The 20,800-nt window shown below is 33.5% G+C and overlaps 1 protein-coding gene across 1 annotated transcript in view; it reads left to right on the plus strand.

Moving 5' to 3' along the window:
- LOC145259623 (furin-like protease kpc-1) overlaps positions 1–20,582 on the plus strand; it is a 473,157-nt gene extending 452,575 nt beyond the window's left edge. Inside the window, exons 15-16 of the mRNA XM_080117279.1 lie at positions 10,748–11,134; positions 20,050–20,582. Of these exons, the coding sequence (XP_079973405.1) occupies positions 10,748–11,134; positions 20,050–20,369 (707 nt within the window). The 3' untranslated portion in view covers positions 20,370–20,582. The remainder of the gene's footprint in view (positions 1–10,747; positions 11,135–20,049) is intronic.
- Positions 20,583–20,800: the final 218 nt, after the last annotated feature.

A 20,800-nucleotide genomic window follows, 5' to 3' on the forward strand; every position in this document is an offset into this window, starting at 1 on the left:
ATTATGATTAAATTTTAAATACCATTTTCGTTGGTTTGTTATCATTAAATTCAAAATAGTATTTTCGTTTGTTTGTTATTGTTAAATTAAAAATAGTATTTTCGTTGGTTCGTTATTGTTAAATTAAAAGTAGTATTTTCGTTGGTTTGTTATTGTTAAATTAAAAATAGTATTTTCGTTGGTTTGTTATTGTTAAGTTAAAAATAGTATTTTCGTTGGTTCGTTATTGTTAAGTTAAAAATAGTATTTTTTGTTAGTTTATTATGGTTAAATTGAAAATAGCATCTATGTTTGTTTATGACTGAATTTAGAAAGTTCTTGTGGTTTTTAACTTTTAAATTCAAATGAACATGTCTTGGCAAAAGCGTGTTGATTCTGATAGTGCTTATTTTGATCAATAATTTTTTTTTGAGCCAACAAAAAACAAGTGTATTTAGGCCAGTAACGTTAAAATCTTGCATTCTGGTGGCGATAAAGTCGCTAAAGGCGTTTTTCATATCGCTTAGGATTTTTAAGTACTTCTCATACAAAAAGTTGCTGAGGTGCTTGGAAAAGTAGTAGTTGGTAGGTGAGAGTTCTGGAAAGTATGCATTTCACCCATTTGTTGACAGTACTTCTCTGCCGTAATGGGTTCACAGCTTTTCGACCTAGTTTGAATTAAAATAAGAAAATTGTGCATTTTTTTTTCTGTCTTGTATTCAACGTTCTGAAAAGATGTGTTTTAAAACGATTGTAATTTAAATGATTAGATAGAGCGAAAAACGCTCTTTGAAATGATATATAAAGTAAAGGTATTATAACAAAAATTTATTTGAAAATACATCATTTAGAATCAAAATTAAAAATTCTGCAAAAACTTTCTTCTCAACCATATAGCATTTTTGTTGATTTGTTATGTTCAAATTTGAAATAGCATTTTTGTTGATTTGTTATGTTCAAATTTGAAATAGCATTTTTGTTGATTTGTTATGTTCAAATTTGAAATAGCATTTTTGTTGATTTGTTATGTTCAAATTTAAAATAGCATTTTTGTTGATTTGTTATGTTCAAATTTGAAATAGCATTTTTGTTGATTTGTTATGTTCAAATTTGAAATAGCATTTTTGTTGATTTGTTATGTTCAAATTTGAAATAGCATTTTTGTTGATTTGTTATGTTCAAATTTGAAATAGCATTTTTGTTGATTTGTTATGTTCAAATTCAAAATAGCATTTTTGTTGATTTGTTATGTTCAAATTTGAAATAGCATTTCTGTTGATTTGTTATGTTACAAATTTGAAATAGCATTTTCGTTGATTTGTTATGTTACAAATTTGAAATAGCATTTTCATTGATTTATGTTAGAAATTTGAAATAGCATTTCTGTTGGTCTATTATGGTTACATTTAAAAACCTTTTTTGTTTTGTTATGATTACATATAAAAGAGTATTTTCGTTGCTCTCTTATGGGTGAAATTAAAATGGCGTTTCGTTGGTCTGTTATGTATAGATTTAAAATAGCATTTCTGTGGGTTTGCTTTGATTAAATTCACAATATCAATTTTGTTGATTCATTGTAGTTAAATTTAAAATACTGCCTTGTTTTGTTATTAAATTTTATACAACATTTTCGTTGGTTTGTATAATTAAATTTTAAATAACATTTTCGTTGGTTTGTAATAATTAAATTTTAAATAACATTTTCGTTGGTTTGTTATAATTAAATTTTAAATAACATTTTCGTTGATTTGTTATAATTAAATTTTAAATAACATTTTTGTTGGTTTGTTAAATTTTAAATAACATTTTCGTTGGTTTGTAATAATTAAGTTTTAAATAACATTTTCGTTGATTTTTTATAATTAAATTTTAAATAACATTTTCGTTGATTTGTTATAATAAAATTTTAAGTAACATTTTCGTTTGTTTGTTATAATTAAATTTTAAATAACATTATAATTAAATTTTTAATAACATTTTCGTTTGTTTGTTATAATTAAATTTTAAATAACATTTTCGTTGGTTTGTTAAATTTTAAATAACATTTTCGTTGGTTTGTAATAATTAAATTTTAAATAACATTTTCGTTGATTTGTTATAATTAAATTTTAAATAACATTTTCGTTGGTTTGTTAAATTTTAAATAACATTTTCGTTGGTTTGTTAAATTTTAAATAACATTTTCGTTGGTTTGTTAAATTTTAAATAACATTTTCGTTGATTTGTTATAATTAAATTTTAAATAACATTTTCGTTTGTTTGTTATAATTAAATTTTAAATAACATTTTCGTTGGTTTGTTAAATTTTAAATAACATTTTCGTTTGTTTGTAATAATTAAATTTTAAATAACATTTTCGTTGATTTTTTATAATTAAATTTTAAATAACATTTTCGTTGATTTGTTATAATTAAATTTTAAATAACATTTTCGTTGGTTTGTTAAATTTTAAATAACATTTTCGTTGATTTGTTATAATTAAATTTTAAATAACATTTTCGTTTGTTTGTTATAATTAAATTTTAAATAACATTTTCGTTTGTTTGTTATAATTAAATTTTAAATAACATTTTCGTTGGTTTGTTATAATTAAGTTTTAAATAACATTTTCGTTGGTTTGTTATAATAAAGTTTTAAATAACATTTTCGTTGGTTTGTTATAATTAAATTTTAAATAACATTTTCGTTGGTTTGTTATAATTAAATTTTAAATAACATTTTCGTTGGTTTGTTATAATAAAGTTTTAAATAACATTTTCGTTGGTTTGTTATAATTAAATTTTAAATAACATTTTCGTTGGTTTGTTATAATTAAATTTTAAATAACATTTTCGTTGGTTTGTTATAATTAAATTTTAAATAACATTTTCGTTGGTTTGTTATAATTAAATTTTAAATAACATTATCAATGGTTGTTCATTATAGAATTTTAAATACCATTTTCACTAGTTTGTTACGATTGTAATCTTAAGTACCATTTTCGTAGGTTAGTTATGATTAAATTTTAAATCGCATCTTTGTCTTCACTAAATGCACAGCTTGAATGAACACATGTTAATTTTGTTTTGTCTTCTCATTTGATTTTCTCAGAAAAGAAAAGATTCTTGTTTCTGTAATTTCCTCATAATTAGTAAGAAGTTTGCTTCCGGCTTTCATATGTCAGCAACAATGGCGGTTGTTAGAATTTCTTTAGAATTTTCGTTTTGCTCCAAGCGCTGCATGTTTCTGTCTTTTGTTGCTTCTTGCAAAACAAATTGCTGCATTTAAAAATTGCACTTGGCCTGATTACAGAATGAATTCACTTGCACACACACACACACACACACACACACACACACACACACACACACACACACACACACAACCTGTTTTCTGCATATAAAAAAAGACTTGGCAGGAATTGGAAAGAGGAAAAGATGTCATAGAAAATGACTGACATCTCTTAAGACAGCAAACACTTAGTTAATAAGTAATCTTATGTAAGAGTATCCTTTCCTGCCTTTGCAGGGTACAAAACCGAAATATAATGGGCAAGGACCTGTTTGTTTTCCTACTTCCTCTTATAGAAGAGACGTTGTGAATCTGTCTTTTCCTTATCTTTACTTTTATGGTATCTGCTCGTCTGAGCTTCAATCTATGGCCTACCCCCATAAAACATTCGCAACAAATACTGTCAAAAATTTTCCTCAGTCTGTATCTGTGCCTAAAACTAAATGAAAATTCCATAAGTAAAGTTTCTTTCCTAGAATTATCCATGGAACACAATATGGTGGGGTTGCTTCCCAGCTGACTATAACATGGTCGTTTTCATCATCTTATATAGTTAAACCCTAATCAAGTTCCCTCATTACTGATCGTCACGGTTTTGTCACACCGAACACACTCGTTAACCCTTATTCTTGAGTGGCATTTTTTTTTTTACATGGAGGCCACTCAGGAATAAGGGTTATTGCGTGTACAGTAATCAATTAGATAGTATTGTAGTAATCATTAGTATTGGGGGTTTGATAGAGTGTCTTACTTAAGTTTGTCAGGAATTTGTTTATGTTGGAGTTGAAGACATCCAAGTTGTAGTCAGGTGGGAAACAGGTAAGCGGAAAAGAGTTCCACAGTCGTGCACTTCTGAGAAAGAAGTTCTGCTCATAGAATCTACGTTTGGATTTAGGCACAGATAAAGAGTGGGGAAAATTATTGACGGTAGTTTCAGCCAGACGGGTGTTTCTAATGAAAGATTATCGAGGGGGGGGACGACAGATTGGAGCTCAGACAAACACTTGCCATGGAAATGACAATAAAACAAAGACAGGCTCGCAACGTCTCTTCTGTGGGAGAGAGGCTGCAGGAAAGAGAAAAGGGCATCCCCCACTAAGCTACGAAGTCTATTTTGTACTCTTTCAAAGCAGGATGGGCTGTTTTTAGCAGCTCCTGCCCAGATGTGGCAGCAGTACTCCATTCTTGGACGTACTTGGCTTTTATACAGATAGAGAATTGCATCAGTGGTGAAATATCTTCTGGAGTGGTAGAAGGATCCCACCATTTTCCCAGCATTCTTGGCAACAGACCTGATGTACATGTTCCATTTCAGATCAAGAGTAAAGGTCAAACCCAGAAGCTTGCGAAAACATGGAGCCTCCCTCCCCAAGACGAAAGCCATCCATTTCAATTGATTCCAGATGGGGATCAGAGCGTTGATGATGTAAAGATAGAAGCTTGGTTTTGGATGCATTAAAAGTAACCAGCCACCTCTTCCCCCAATTAGAGAGAACCTTGTAATTTACGGTCTGTGATGTGTTGCCATAGATGGTCGTGTGATCAGCATAGATGTCAATGACTGATTTAAGTATGTGTTTTGGGAGATCATTGATGTAGATCAGGAAGAGAGTTGGGCCCAGGATTGACCCCTGAGGGACTCCAGCATTAATACTGTGGGCCTCTGATTTCTGCCCATCAACCACTACTCTTATGAACCTATCAGAGAGAAATGATTTAATGATAGAGAAAACATTACCAGTGATACCGTAGCTGGAAATCTTGTGAAGTAGGTCCTTATGCCATACCTTATCGAAGGCCTTCGATATGTCAAGAGCAATTGCTCTGGAAAGGAAGCCTTTGTCAAGAGATTCACTAATTCTATGAGATATAATCCTTAGCACATCTGCTGTAGATCTTGTGGAGTGGAAACCATATTGCATGTCACTAAGAAGGTTATTTCTGCTGAGGTGGTTGACTACTTCTTTATTTAATATGGATTCCAACAACTTACTCATGACACAGGAGACTTATTGGTCTGTACTGAGAGGGAGATGACTTTTCACCTGAATTCTTAAATACAGGGCATACTGATGAGGTTTTCCAGGGTGTTGCAAAGCACTTCTCCTTAAGGCAACATTTAAACAGTTTTGTAAGTATGGGGGCAAGTTCTGGTTGGAGCTTTTTCAGCACTATAACTGGAATGCCGTCAGGGCCAGTTGCTTTACTGGAATCAACGTTCTTGATTAGCTTGGTGACCTCACGCACAGATATTTATATGTTGCATAGCGTGTTGTGTGTTATAGGAGGAAATACAGGGAGTTGATGACCTTCGTCGCATAGGGTAGAATTAGCTGCAAAGTTCTTGGCAAATAGTTTGGCTTTGTCTGATGCTGACGAGATGACCTCATGTCCATTGTTGCTGATGGTTGGGATAGAACGCACCCTTTATCAAAAAAATCACTCATTGGAAATGAGGACTGAAGGACAAAAAAGGAGAAGCGAGAGTTACTGGAGCTGCCGATAACACATCCACATGTATTATCTACTCTCCATATAGACATTACAACAGGAATAGGATTGAACGCCAACCTGCCTGCCTACTACCACTTTTTTTTTTATTTGCTCAACATACACCTCCAAACACCCGGACAACGCTGGGCAGCCTGGCTAGTAATATATATATTAAAAAGTTATGGTGTTTCGAGAGTTTATCTGTACATATGCAAAGAGAAACATCTGATTGGTTGACAAGAATAGGCAGAGTACACATTACTAAGACAGTAGTAAGTTAGATGTAAATTGTCAAGTTTGAATCTCGTGTGTGTTTAAACAATGTTTGTTTAATTCGATAGTGTTTTATGAATGTAAAATGACATAGCAATTCTATAAATATAGATTTTGTAATCAAGCAACCTTTTTTTTATACAAAGAAAAATAGTTTTAAATGTTTTGTTTTAGAACATAATTTGTAATGTTTTTTTTTTATCATTAAAATCAAAATCATTTCGCTCTGATAGGTTCATAGGTTGATGAGCAGAAATCAGAAGCTCATAGTATTAATGCTGGAGTCCCTCCGGCGTCCAACTCTCTTCCTAATCTATATTAATGGTCTTCCAAATCCCATCCTTAGATCATTTGTAAACATTTTTGCTGATGACACTACCATCTATGGCAGCCGTAAACGACCAAGTTCTCTCTGATTCTCTATCCTCTAATCTTGATCATGTGGTACAATGGGTGAAAACATGGCTGGTTACTTTCAATGCATCTAAAACTAAGCTTCTATCTTTGCACCATCAACGTTCTGATCTCCATTTGGCATCGGTTGAAATGAATGCCTCTCGTCTTGGGGAGGTGTTGTGTTTTGACAACTTTTACTCCTGATCTAAAATGGAATACATACATCAAATCCGTTGCCAAGATCGCTGGAAAAATGATGGGATCCTTCTATCGATCCAGTAGATATCTACCTGCTCATGCAATTCTCTATCTATATAAGAGCCAGTTACATCCAAGGATGGAATATTGCTGTCACATCTGGGCAGAAGCTGCTAGGAAGATATCTCACTGCTGATGTGATTCCCTACCTGTATAAGAGCCAAGTACATCAAAGGATGGAGTACTGTTGTCACATCTGGGCAAGAGCTGCTAGATGGAGCTTATCCTGTCTTGACAAAGTTCAAAATAGACTTTGTAGTGGGGGATGCCCTTTTCTCTTTCCTGGAACCTCTTTCCTACACAAGAGACATTGCGAGCCTGTCTTCGTTTTATCGTTATTTTCATGGCAAGTGCTTGTCTGAGCTCCAATCTATGGTCCCTCCTCACCTAACTTTTAAAAGAAACACTTGTTTGGCTGCAAACTCTATAAATAATTTCCTCTACTCTTTATCTGTGCCTAAATCTAAATGTAGATTCCGTTTCCCTGCTTTCCAGCTGACTTCAATATGGTCATCTTCAAGTCCAATGTGAACAAATTCTTGATGAGCCGTTCCCCTTAAGTTACCCAATTTACCAAATTTACACTTCTAACGATATTCTTCTATGATATTGCCCTTTTGACCACTGTACACTCTTTAACCCTTATCCTCGAGTGGCCTCTGGGCCTTGATAAGTGGTGATTCTTTCGTAAAAAAAAAAATACAATCATCATTGTTACTTACTCTTCAGTGCAAATGCTAAGTAGCATTTGTTTTTTTCCACAAAATTTCATCATCTTACTAGATAAAAAAAGCTACTAGATACATACTAGTTATAAAGGAAGAATTCTTTTTTTCTTTTTTTTTTTTTTACAAAGGAGTCACCAACTTATCAAGGGCAGAGGCCATCCGAGGATAAGGATTAATGAGTATACAGTAGTCAATTGGAAAATGTCATGGTAATCATTAGTAGTGAGAATTGGGTAAATTGGATTACTTAAGGGGATGGTTCATCAAGAACTTGTTCACATTGGACTTGAAGACAATTTTATTGTAGTCAGTTGGAAAGCAGGAAAACGGAAGAGAGTTCCATGGGCATACAATTCTAAGAAAGAAGCTTTGTTCATGGAATCTATGTTTAGGTTTGGGTACAGATAAAGAGTGTGGGAAATTATTGATAGTGTTTTCAGCTAGACGAGTGTTTTTCGTGAAAGTCAGACCAGGAGGGACCATAGATTGGAGCTCAGACGAGCACTTGCCATGAAAATAATGATAAAGCAGAGACAGGCTCGCAATGTCTTTTCTGTGGGGAAAAGGTTGCAGGGGAGAGAAAAAGCCATCTTCCACTAGACTGCGAAGTCCATTTTGAACTCTGCCAAGGCAGGAGAAGGTGCTTCTAGCAGCTCCTGCCCAGATGTGGCAACAGTACTCCATCCGTGGATGTACTTGACTCTTATAGCATCAGCAGTGAAATATCTATTGAAGCGGTAGAACAATCTCACCATTTTTCCAGCAGCCTTGGCAACGGATTTGATGTACATGTTCCATCTCAGATCAGAAGTAAAGGTCAGATAAAGATGTAAATTTACATAGCTATGTTACACATGCAACCTTTTTTTTTTTTTTTTTTTTTTTTCCTGACAAAAGGACGGTGGACCTGTAAATTCACCCTTGTCTGTCCGTACTTTTCTCAATAATTTGGAATTTTTTGAAATTTTGCACAAACAGTAAACATGATATGAATAAAAATGTAACAGAACGGATTTTCTGGGAAAACTCCGGTTGCCTCCCTACGGGTGCTTTTTAGGTTAGAATGGCCAAAATTGACACTTTGTGCTTATTAAAAAAAATTGATGCCTTAGATTTTTATAAAACTTTCTGAAAAGTTTTAACTAACTGATTTCTATGCAATTTTGTTTGTCTATACGTCGCGATAACTCTTGGATGTACCCCAAGGGCTCTTTTAGGGCTAATTAAACCACTCTATTTTTGGGACTATTTTACCATCCTTGTCCAAAATTATCTGTGTATGTCTATTTAGCAGTTTTGCAAGGTGCTGAACTCAAATTTAAATATGTTAAGGCCTTGGGGACTTTTGCGACTAACTCATGAGGAGAGCAAATGATGGATTTAGTCATTTCTTTTTTTTCATCGTGCAAAACTCAAATCTACATATGTTAAGGCCTAAAACTGCACGATTTGTTCATTTTCACCAGAATTTGACGTCCCCAGGGAACTTTTGGGGCTAGATGGGTGGCAGTGGGGAGGCAAATGCTGAATATAGTCATATTTTTTATGCCTTGTCCACTGTGTACTCACGGGGGACCATGCATGCGTGCTTCACTTGTTTTTGACATTGTTTAATCACATTTCAGTCACTCGTAATTTGTTTTTGGCAGTTTGGTTACATTATCCAACTTGCCAGAAGATTCTTGGATAAATTTAAATCAATAAATCAGTTTATGAATTTTAGAGATTAAGATTGATTATTTGGATAATTCAGACGACTTTTCTCATTTTGGCTGTCATTTGCGCAACGTTTCGGATGATGTAACCTCCGACCTTCTTTAGGTGTATCTTGTCAGACTCGGGAATGTGCACAGAATTTAAAATTGAAACATTTATTTTATTCAAGGAGGTAGCAAGGACCTATGGCATAATGGATAAGGTACTTGGTAAAATTCAGTTGTAAGTGACACTCTTTCGGAGGTTGAAGGTTCAATTCTCAGTGCAGATGATACTGAGAATACAATTGCAAATTGATTAAGACTTCCAGCATGCTACTCTCATGGGTCAAATAATACATTAGAAATTCCGTGCAGATTCCCAAGTTCGATAGAAATATTACAGAATTCGACAAGGTACACTTGAAGAAGGTAAGAAGGTACATTATCTGAAATGTTGTGAAAAAAAACACTCAAGATGAAAGCAGTAAGCCAAAATAATACAAACTATCAATAAATCGGGTTGAGAATTTTTCTTGGATTCCCCTGACTCATTCTCTTCAACCATCTCTGCGAGACATTAATTCTGACTTATTTCACCATGAGTGACCAGCAAACTGAAACTTTCTTTTTCTTATAGCAATTCACATAGGAAGCTGCTCCTTCTGCTTCCAGCTCATCATGTCCAATGTCCATTTTTGTATATGTTTCAGAATTGTATGTTCCACAATCGATTTTTTTTTATTCAGTTTTCACCCCAAACAAGGCACAGTGCCACTTTGAAGTAGGGGGCTGCTATTGGGGACATAAGTTGCAGGGGTATTATGAAGGGAGATGAGTAGCAAGATGTCTGTTCACATTACACTTGAACTTCTGCATGTCAGTACGATTGGGAAAGCAGAATCCAGGAAGTGAGTTTCAAAGTCTAGCAGTTCTGAGGAAGAAACTATTAGAGTAGAAGGCTTTCTTACACCTAGGGATCTCTACTGTGAAGGGGTGGGATTTAGCTGCTTGTCGGGTTTTTCGGGAATATTCATGTCGAGGGGGTACAAGTTTGTCGGAGAATTCACCATTAAAGTACTTGTAGAAGAGGCAGAGGGATGCAATATTTTGTCGATGGGACAGAGGCTGAAGCTTAGATGACAGTTCAGGACTTATCAGGTTGGTGACTCTCTTTTGAACCCTGTCAAGGAGTGAGAGACAAGTAGCAGATGCACCAGCCCAAATGTGACAGCAATACTCCATACATGGGCGAATGGTGACCTTATAGAGATACAGGATACTTTCAGACGTAAGTAGCTTTCTAGCATGGTAGAGAGAGCCCACCTTCTTCGCAGCAACCTTGGCATTGCTCTCAATGTATCTATTCCAGTTCATGTTCCCTGTAAACGTTAGGCCGAGGAGTTTAAAGGAAGTACTTTTGGGTAATGTGCTCTTGGTCAGTGCTATTGGTGGTAGTGAAGGTTTCTTGTAATTATTGAAGGAAACAAGCTTAGTCTTGGCAGCGTTGAATGTGACCATCCATTTTTGTCCCCATTCCACTACAGATTGGAGGTCATCCTCTAGTGTTTCTGCCATTTCCTTTGATATGTGTTCATTTCTTTAATCAAAATGTCTGTATTAACGTTTTTTTTTTAATTTTTTTTTTTTTTACAGAGTGTCGTGTTGGCTTTTATAAACTTGGAGAAAAATGTGTGGCCACATGTCCTATTCAGTATTACGGCCACGTTGAAATAGTGTTGTCTCGTGAAAGTCAGATGAACCGAACGTCCGCCAGTTGTCACAAGTGCCATGCTGCCTGTTACAAGTGCAAAGGGCCGAGGAGCATCGACTGCTTTGACTGTAGTTCAGGTTACATCCTCAAGGGTCGTCAGTGTATCCCGAAACAACTGCTTGACTTCATGGGCCACAGTGAGTTCCTCATTTGGGCAGTACTCCTAGCTTTTCTTCTCTTGATTGTCATGTATACTGTCTACAGACTGAGGCACCGTTGTCTGTGCCTGAAAGAGAAACAGCAGCAACAGAACAATCCAACTATTCGTGGTAAGCAATTATTCTTTGCACATCTATCATAAACAACACGCAAGTTCGTTCTACTCGTTCTGCGCTACCATATTTGATGAATACATTTTTTTTTATCTTGAACAGAAAAATATGTCATAAAATTTGGCAAAAGTTATTGAAAGCATCTTTAAAAGATTAATAAAATGAAAAAATGCCTTTGAAACCACATTTAAGATGCAAATATTTTTATTAAAAGTTTTTTTTTTTACTTTTTAATTTCGGATAATATTCATGATCAGAGAAAGAGTTTCTGAAATAAAATTTTTACAATTATTTTTTTTTTTATTTTTGCTATTATTTTTTACCAGTTTTTAAAAAATTATTTTTTTATTATTATTTTTTACCAGTTTTTAAAAAATTATTTTTTTATTATTATTTTTTACCAGTTTTTAAAAAATTATTTTTTTATTATTATTTTTTACCAGTTTTTAAAAAATTATTTTTTATTATTATTTATTACCAGTTTTTAAAAAATTATTTTTTATTATTTTTTAATTATTATTTTTTACCAGTTTTTAAAAAATTATTTTTTATTATTTTTTACCAGTTTTTAAAAAAATATTTTTTTTTATTATTTTTACCAGTTTTTAAAAAATTATTTTTTATTATTTTTTACCAGTTTTTAAAAAAATATTTTTTATTATTTTTTACCAGTTTTTAAAAAATAATTTTTTATTATTATTTTTTACCAGTTTTTAAAAAATTATTTTTTATTATTTTTTACCAGTTTTTAAAAAATTATTTTTTTATTATTATTTTTTACCAGTTTTAAAAAAATTATTTTTTTATTATTATTTTTTTACCAGTTTCTTTTTTTAAAATTATTTTTTACTATTTTTTATTACTAGCAGTTCAGCCCTGCTTTGCTCGGACTCTATGTATTGTTCATAACTTTATGTGCATATGTATTAAAGTTTCGCTCCTGTCTAGATAACCTACATCTAAAATTTCAAGTGTTTAGATCTAAAATTGGCGGAGGAGTTTGGTAGTCTGTAAAGATCAACTCTTTCAACTTTGACCTCTAGGCACCCAAAATTTTGCCAAAAAACTGATTAAAAAGTTTGTTGTATGCAAAATTTCGAATGTTTAGACCCAAAATTGGCAGAAAAGTTTGCTAGAGACCGCAAAGGTTAAATCTTTTGAACTTTGGCCCCTTGGCAGCCAAATTTTGGTCTAAAAACCGATTAAAAAGCTTGCCCTATACACTTTATGTAAAATTTCAAATGTTTAGACCAGAAAATGGCTGAGTAATTTGGTAGAGACCTCAGAGGTGAAATGTTTTTTAACTTTGATCCCAATTTTGATCCCAAAACATTTGTTTTGGCCTCAAATCAACTTAAAAAGTTTGATCCATGTCCAAGTAACCTACATCTTAATTTTAAACTGTTTCGACCCAAAATTGGCGGAGGATTTTGGTAGAGTTTTCAAAGGTGAAATCGTTGAACTTTGACCCCTTGACAGCCAAATTTCTGGCCAAAAACCGATTAAAAAGATTTTCCCAAATCTCAATACCCCTCATGTGAAATCTCGAGTCTGTAGACTAAAAATTGATAGGGTAGTTTGGTAGGAAAATACACACACACAGACAATTTCACTTTTATTGATATATAGATTAAGAAATGTCCTCATCTTGTGTTGTTTATGCAGCGGCAAGACACTATTAATCAATTTAAGATGGAGAATGTCTTTATAGGAACGTTTTTGGGTGTGTGGACGCTATTGCATTATAAAATTTGACAAAAGTTCTCGGAAGCACCATTAAAAACTTTAAAAGGTGCTTGTGTGATGATTGCAATCGTTAATATTTGGCTGGATTTTCCTTCTCTTTTTTTCTTTTCTCCTATTGCTTTATCTTTTCTTTTCCTTCTCTTTTTTCTCTTCCTCTTTCCATCTTGCCTTTCTTTCTTTTGATAGTTTATGAAAACTGAAAATGTTAATTTTGCCAAGCAAGGCTTCAAACGATGCAGGAAGTGAAATTAGATGATTTCTGTTTCATCCTGTCTTCTGCCGTTCATGTGCGCACCGGTGTCTTTCTCTTAATTTTGACTTTCTTAGTTGAACCAGATTCGAGTTGTTCATCATCTTGTTTGCTGATTGTTTTAAGAAAGAGTCTGCAATATAACTTTCGAAGCGTGCATATCTATATATAAACAATCTCATCAACATAAATTTCAGTAGAATAACTTCATTTTAATCTTCATAAGGAGAAATAAAAGTGGTGCAACCTGTTCAGGACATTAATTTTACCCATCGTGGAACGGATATTCTTCTAGTTGACATATTTTCTTGAACAATGACACGTAAAAAAAACAAAAACCACAGAATCAAACTGAAATAAAAACATTGAAATATCGATTTAAAATTTCCTTTAGTTCATCCTTGAAAAAATATTATTTGCGAGCACATGAAAAGCTGCTAAAAAAGACTAAAATGTTCATTGTTGGTCTTATACAATGAAACATGTGTTTTGAATGATATCTTATACAATGAAACATGTGTTTTGAATGATGTCTTATACAATGAAACATGTGTTTTGAATGATATCTTATACAATGAAACATGTGTTTTGAATGATGGCTTATACAATGAAACATGTGTTTTGAATGATGGCTTATACAATGAAACATGTGTTTTGAATGATGACTTATACAATGAAACATGTGTTTTGAATGATGACTTATACAATGAAACATGTGTTTTGAATGATGACTTATACAATAAAACATGTGTTTTGAATGATGACTTATACAATAAAACATGTGTTTTGAATGATGACTTATACAATGAAACATGTGTTTTGAATGATGACTTATACAATAAAACATGTGTTTTGAATGATGACTTATACAATAAAACATGTGTTTTGAATGATGACTTATACAATGAAACATGTGTTTTGAATGATGGCTTATACAATAAAACATGTGTTTTGAATGATGACTTATACAATAAAACATGTGTTTTGAATGATGGCTTATACAATAAAACATGTGTTTTGAATGATGACTTATACAATGAAACATGTGTTTTGAATGATGACTTATACAATGAAACATGTGTTTTGAATGATGACTTATACAATGAAACATGTGTTTTGAATGATGACTTATACAATAAAACATGTGTTTTGAATGATGACTTATACAATGAAACATGTGTTTTGAATGATGACTTATACAATGAAACATGTGTTTTGAATGATGACTTATACAATGAAACATGTGTTTTGAATGATGACTTATACAATGAAACATGTGTTTTGAATGATGGCTTATACAATAAAACATGTGTTTTGAATGATGACTTATACAATAAAACATGTGTTTTGAATGATGACTTATACAATAAAACATGTGTTTTGAATGATGACTTATACAATAAAACATGTGTTTTGAATGATGGCTTATACAATAAAACATGTGTTTTGAATGATGACTTATACAATGAAACATGTGTTTTGAATGATGACTTATACAATGAAACATGTGTTTTGAATGATGGCTTATACAATAAAACATGTGTTTTGAATGATGGCTTATACAATGAAACATGTGTTTTGAATGATGACTTATACAATGAAACATGTGTTTTGAATGATGACTTATACAATAAAACATGTGTTTTGAATGATGGCTTATACAATAAAACATGTGTTTTGAATGATGACTTATACAATGAAACATGTGTTTTGAATGATGACTTATACAATGAAACATGTGTTTTGAATGATGACTTATACAATGAAACATGTGTTTTGAATGATGACTTATACAATGAAACATGTGTTTTGAATGATGACTTATACAATGAAACATGTGTTTTGAATGATGACTTATACAATAAAACATGTGTTTTGAATGATATCTTATACAATGAAACATGTGTTTTGAATGATGACTTATACAATGAAGCATGTGTTTTGAATGATGACTTATACAATGAAACATGTGTTTTGAATGATGACTTATACAATGAAACATGTGTTTTGAATGATGACGTATACAATAAAACATGTTTTGAATGATGTCTTATACAATGAAACGTGTTTTGAATGATGACGTATACAATGAAACATGTGTTTTGAATGATGTCTTATACAATGAAACGTGTGGTTTGAATGATGACTTATACAATGAAACATGTGTTTTGAATGATGTCTTATACATGAGGGCCTGAATAAACATCTTTATCTCTTGCCAGACAAAGGAAGACATACCTTCAGCAAAAAGGACGAATACCATTCTATGGGGTTACAACATTTGGCCAATTAGGGAACACACTTGACCCATATTTGATCTTATTGGACGGAAAGCTGCAACAACAATTCTACCACAAACAACCTTGGGTTTTTTTCTGTAACCTTTATTCCAGAATGTAGTTCCCATCTTGGAAAGGTTGAACAGTAATGCAGTCCTTGCTATATCTTAATTATCGATCTTGTCTCTGCTGGGTGCCATCCCATCTGTGAACTGTCTTTTTCAGCTGCCCGTTACAGGCTGAATGCTGACTATTTAAAGTATCTCCAAATTCGTTACATAATCTATATATATAAAAGGCAAAACTCGTTACATAATCTATATATATAAAATGCAAAACTCATTACATAATCTATATATATAAAAGGCAAAACTCGTTACATAATCAAAACGTCCATGCATGTTTTTGTATGTCCAGCAAAGGCTTTTTTCGTGGAGGTTCTCGGGGGGGGGGGTTACTATATTTTAGAACTTTTTATATACTTCCTAGATTGTAATATTTACGATTTGTGAACGGTCGTCATTTCTATGTTTATTTTGAGCAAGTTAAAAAAACAAAAAAAAAACCCTGGTTTCCAGTGTTTGTTTGTCTTTTTCATATAAATAAAGCAAAACTGAATCAAATCAAATCATCTCATTGGCCTTTGTGGCCAGCACGTTCATATCAGACAATAGCTATTCATTTGAGAGTTCCCCCTTTTTGTGGCCAACACGTCTTGAAGGCAAACAGCTTTGATCAATGTGAAGAAAACCCTTCATATGTGGGAAAAACCCTTTGACCAATGTGGGGACTATCCTTCATATCAGACAATAGCTATTCATTTGAGAGTTCCCCCTTTTTCGGGGGAGCTTGGTTTCCCTAACATCATGGGGAAAGAAATAAATGAAACAGCTGAAAGCTGAACTGGCCTTCAGCCAACGTTCATTTCTGCACCTGTGTGAACTCATTCACTTAGCAAGTCAACTTTTTGATTGACGTCGCTAAATTTTTCACTTTTCACTTCCTATGGCTTCGTAGCGTAGTGGTAAGATGTCAGGTTTTCTTTTACTTTCTTTTCCGCCTTCGCGTCACCGCGTCGAGCCTGCCTGGCTACTAACACCCTTATTTTTTTTTCTTTTACACCTCCAAACACCCGGACAACGCCAGGAACCCCCTGCTAGTGTATCTATATAAGCAAAAATCTTGCCTGTCTACGTATCTTTGTTTCTTGAAACCAAACATTCCAATCCGATATTATTAAACATCTTTCTAAACATTTTATTGATTTGACATATTTCTAATTTAATTATTTCTACATTATGCAATTCTCTATCTATATAAGAACCAGGTACGTCCAAGGATAGAGTACTGTTGCCACATCTGGGCAGGAGCTGCTAGAAAGGACTTGTTCTGCCTTGATAGAGTTTAAAATAGACTTTGTAGGAGATGTCCTTTTCTCTTCCCTACAACCTCTTTCTCACAGAAGAGTTGTTGCGAGTTTGTCTCTGCTTTATCGTTATTTTCACGGCAAGTGCTTGAATGAGTTTCAATCTATGGTCCCCCCCACCCGCCAAACTTTCACAAGAAACACTCGTCTAGCTGAAAACACTATCAATAATTCCCCCACTCTTTATCTGTGCCTAAACCTAAACGTAGATTCCATGAACAAAGCTTCTTTCTTAGAACTGCACGCATGGAACTGTCTTCCATTTTCCTGCTTTCCAGCTGACTACAATATGGTTGTCTTCAAGTCCAACATAAACAAGTTCTTGATGAGCCGTTCCGCTTAAGTTAACAAATTTACCGAATTTCCATTACTAACTATTACTATATTGTCCAACTGACTACTGTACACTCTTAACCCTTATCCTCGAGTGGTCTCTGGTTATGCCTATGTAAAAAAAAAAAAATTGCAGTCCTATTTCAAACCATTCTTCCATTATGAAAACACGTTTGCTATTTTCATAACATTGTCACCCGTTCGAATGTTCGTCACTCACCTCTCTACCTGGAATATCCGATGTTGCCTGATCCATAATGTTTTTATTTTATTTTTTAAGCATATGCTTTATAAATTATGCTTTTTACTTTTCTTTAAATAGTTTTAGTATTTACATAATTTTTTTTTTTTTTTTTTTTGTTGAATAATTTATTTTTTGTTAACTGGACCTGTCAGCATTAGTTTCATACTAATCTTAGACTGGTAGCGTATCAGACATTTTCGAAGATGGCTTGTTCTCTGTCGGCGTGAGGCATTGTCTTGTGCAGTTCTAGGAAGTTCACCTTCCCATGCTTTATATTCTTGCCCTTGAAGAAGGGGTTAGTTTTATTGCTAATCCCTACTGGGGAATGTCGACAGAGTTGCCAAGGTAATTTTTCCTCTGCAGCACTGATTTCAAATCTCACTTTCTAACCTTACTAGCCTGGGTGCCCAGGTGTTTGGAGGTTTGTGTTGAACAAAAAAATTAAAAAGATAGTTGTAAGCAGGCTCAAACCCGTAACACGTCAGAGGAAAAAAAAGGTGAAAAAAAAACAAATGGTCTTACCGATGTGCCTACCGTGATGGTGACGTCATGGGTGATCGAAATAATGCCTTTTATGTGACATCAAGGGTTGAATGAAATGACTTGCAAAAGATGTCAGCGTAAAAACCAACCCTCCCTATAGAAAAGTGCCCAGTTGAGGGTGAAGGAATTAATATTTTTGGTCAATTTATCGATATTTGTCATCCGAAGGGTCAAGCTTCAAATGATACTGATCTCGTGAAAATGCGTCGACTCTGTCGAAAGTTTTATGCAGACATACAAACATAAATACATACATACATTCATACAGACAGGTGAGATTTATATTATAGACTAGCGGGGCTACTCGGCGTTGCCTGGGTGTTTAGAGGTGTGTGTGGTTTTGGGTAAATCAAAACAAAAGAATAATAAAAAATCGTGGCCGGGTGTTTGTGTCGGGGGGGGGGTCTAAAAATAGTTTTGGTAGGTAAGTAGGAAGGATCGAACCTGAAGCCTTGAGGCGAAGTTGGAAAATAAAGTGTGAAAAAAAACGTGCGACGTTAACCGATTGGCCACCAGGAAATAGTAACAGAAACATGTTTGAATTAATTTAAGTATTAAGAATTGGCAGGTGCCTGTACTTAATGAGGTCAACTTTCACTGCGGGGCAGTTTTTTATTTACTGCGGGGCAGTTATTATTTTTTTTTTTTTTGTTTCCCCAAGATGTTGTGGGGGGGGGGGAACCAGCTCCCCATAAAAGTGGGATTGTCCAAATTGAATAGCAATTATCTGATATAAGGAGAAACTCCATATTGATCATGCCGGAACGATCGTGTTAAATGTAGTTTCGCTTTTATACGATAAAGCTGAATCAACATACGGCGATCCAAAATTGTGGAATATTTAGCTTTTCAAAGTCGGGCAAATTAAATAGACAGGCGACTCCTGTTGTTAACTCGTAGATATTACGATTCACATGTGAGATAAAAAGTTTTAAGAATGAGCGAGCCGAGTGAGAACCAAGCGAAAAAAGCCTTTTGCGGACATACACAAAAAGCAAACATACATACACACACACATTTTCGCTTTTATATTTATAGAAGATGTCACATATAAAATCTCTTTAAAAAAATTATCTTTGTCATATTATTGGTTTATTGTTGCGTAGTAGGGACAAGACATTCATATAACGGAGACCACAATGACAATTCTTTTAACACATAGGGATGAGAAATCCTGTTAACATTATGGAAGGGTGTTTCATCATACAAAGTTCTTTTTACAAATACGATAGACAAAAACACATTACCTTTCAGGTTGAAAGATAACAAATGAAGACTTATAAATACATGATCTTTAATCCATCCAGATGAGATGATCAGGGATTCGAATGCCTTTCTGATTTCTACATTGTCTTTCTTTCCTTTCTTTCGCTTCCGAAAGAGGCTTAGCTAACTCTCCTCTTTCAAGACGCGACCCTGACTGATCTGTCTCTACTGCTCTCTCGGATCTCTGACTGATCTCAAACCCTCTTAACTGAATATATCGAAAATCTATCTATCTTTGTGATGATATTTGTATTTAAAATTTTTTAAAAAATTCAATTTAGAACATATAATCAATTCTTAATTCTGCAATATTTTAAGTTATAAATTTATTATATTTTTTACTAGAATATCTTGTCCTTTACTTTTCCATGATTAAGCTTAACCATATTACTTTTCATGATCGCATTTTTCTATTGTAATATATATATATATAGTTTTTGAGCTTTAGGACTTTTTGTTTTAAGTGTTTGGTATTTTAAATTGTATATCCAAAAGCTTACAAAAAAAAAAAAACAGGATGATTGCCATAGAAATTTCGATGTATGTTTAACAACCTCTCCACCAAAAAATTAAAAAAATTAAACAAAAATAAAGTTTATAACTCATCATTCAGTCAAAAATTTAACTCTCGGCTAATTGGTAACAATTGTTAACTTTATTATTATATTTTAAAGTTTTTTTTTGTTTGGTAAAAGTTATTTGATGTAATCTTTTTGCACCCTTTTCCCTGTTAACTACACTGCACAATTGCTAATTTTTCTTTTATTATTATTCAAGAAATGTTCCTTATTTTACGCTAATTGATGAAGGTGATTACTTTTACAGAAATGTCTTTGCATCCATCGGCTCCATCTGTGCCACAACCAGCCTGGGTGCATTCGCGGCTCTCCCAGGAACCACCACCACCGCCAGCACCTCCTCCGGCGCCACCGCAACAGCTGCAGTCACCATCACAACAACAAAATCTTCCTAATCAACAACCCTCTCGACAACACCATAACCACACACATAATCATCGGCGCCAACATCACCATCATCATCACCATCACCACCGCCATTCGCAATATCTACATCAGCAGCAGCAGCAACAACATCAGCAGCAACATCGGCAGTCTATCGCAGTGGCAGCAGAACAAGTATTCTAAATATAAATACTTAAGGAGTCGGTATTTGGTTCATTCTGATTATGCAACCTTTTTGACTATATTGATTGCCTTTTTAAGGCGACAATGAATACACAAGAAGAAAAACATAATAACAATTGGGACCATACTTCTCCTTCTTAAATTAAAACTATTTTTCTGTTCATTATTTTTGCTATAATTCTGAAATGTTGTCAAAAAAAAAAAAAAAAAAAATGAAAGTTTAAAAGGCATTTTCATAATATCGCATAACCAAAGTATTGACTACCCATTATCTTTTTTTTTTTTTTTTTTTTTTTTGGCCACCACCGACGACTACGAATTTCCCCTCCTTTTAAAAGGAAAATATCTGTGTTCATCTCTAAATGTGTGTGTACGTTTCTGTGTATACGTGGAAGTTTATGTGCGTGTGTGTGAACATTTGTGTTCAGACA

The sequence above is a fragment of the Euprymna scolopes genome, chromosome 35, assembly GCF_053919585.1.
Source record: "Euprymna scolopes isolate OS-2025 chromosome 35, ASM5391958v1, whole genome shotgun sequence".
Taxonomy (NCBI): Eukaryota; Metazoa; Mollusca; class Cephalopoda; order Sepiida; family Sepiolidae; genus Euprymna; species Euprymna scolopes.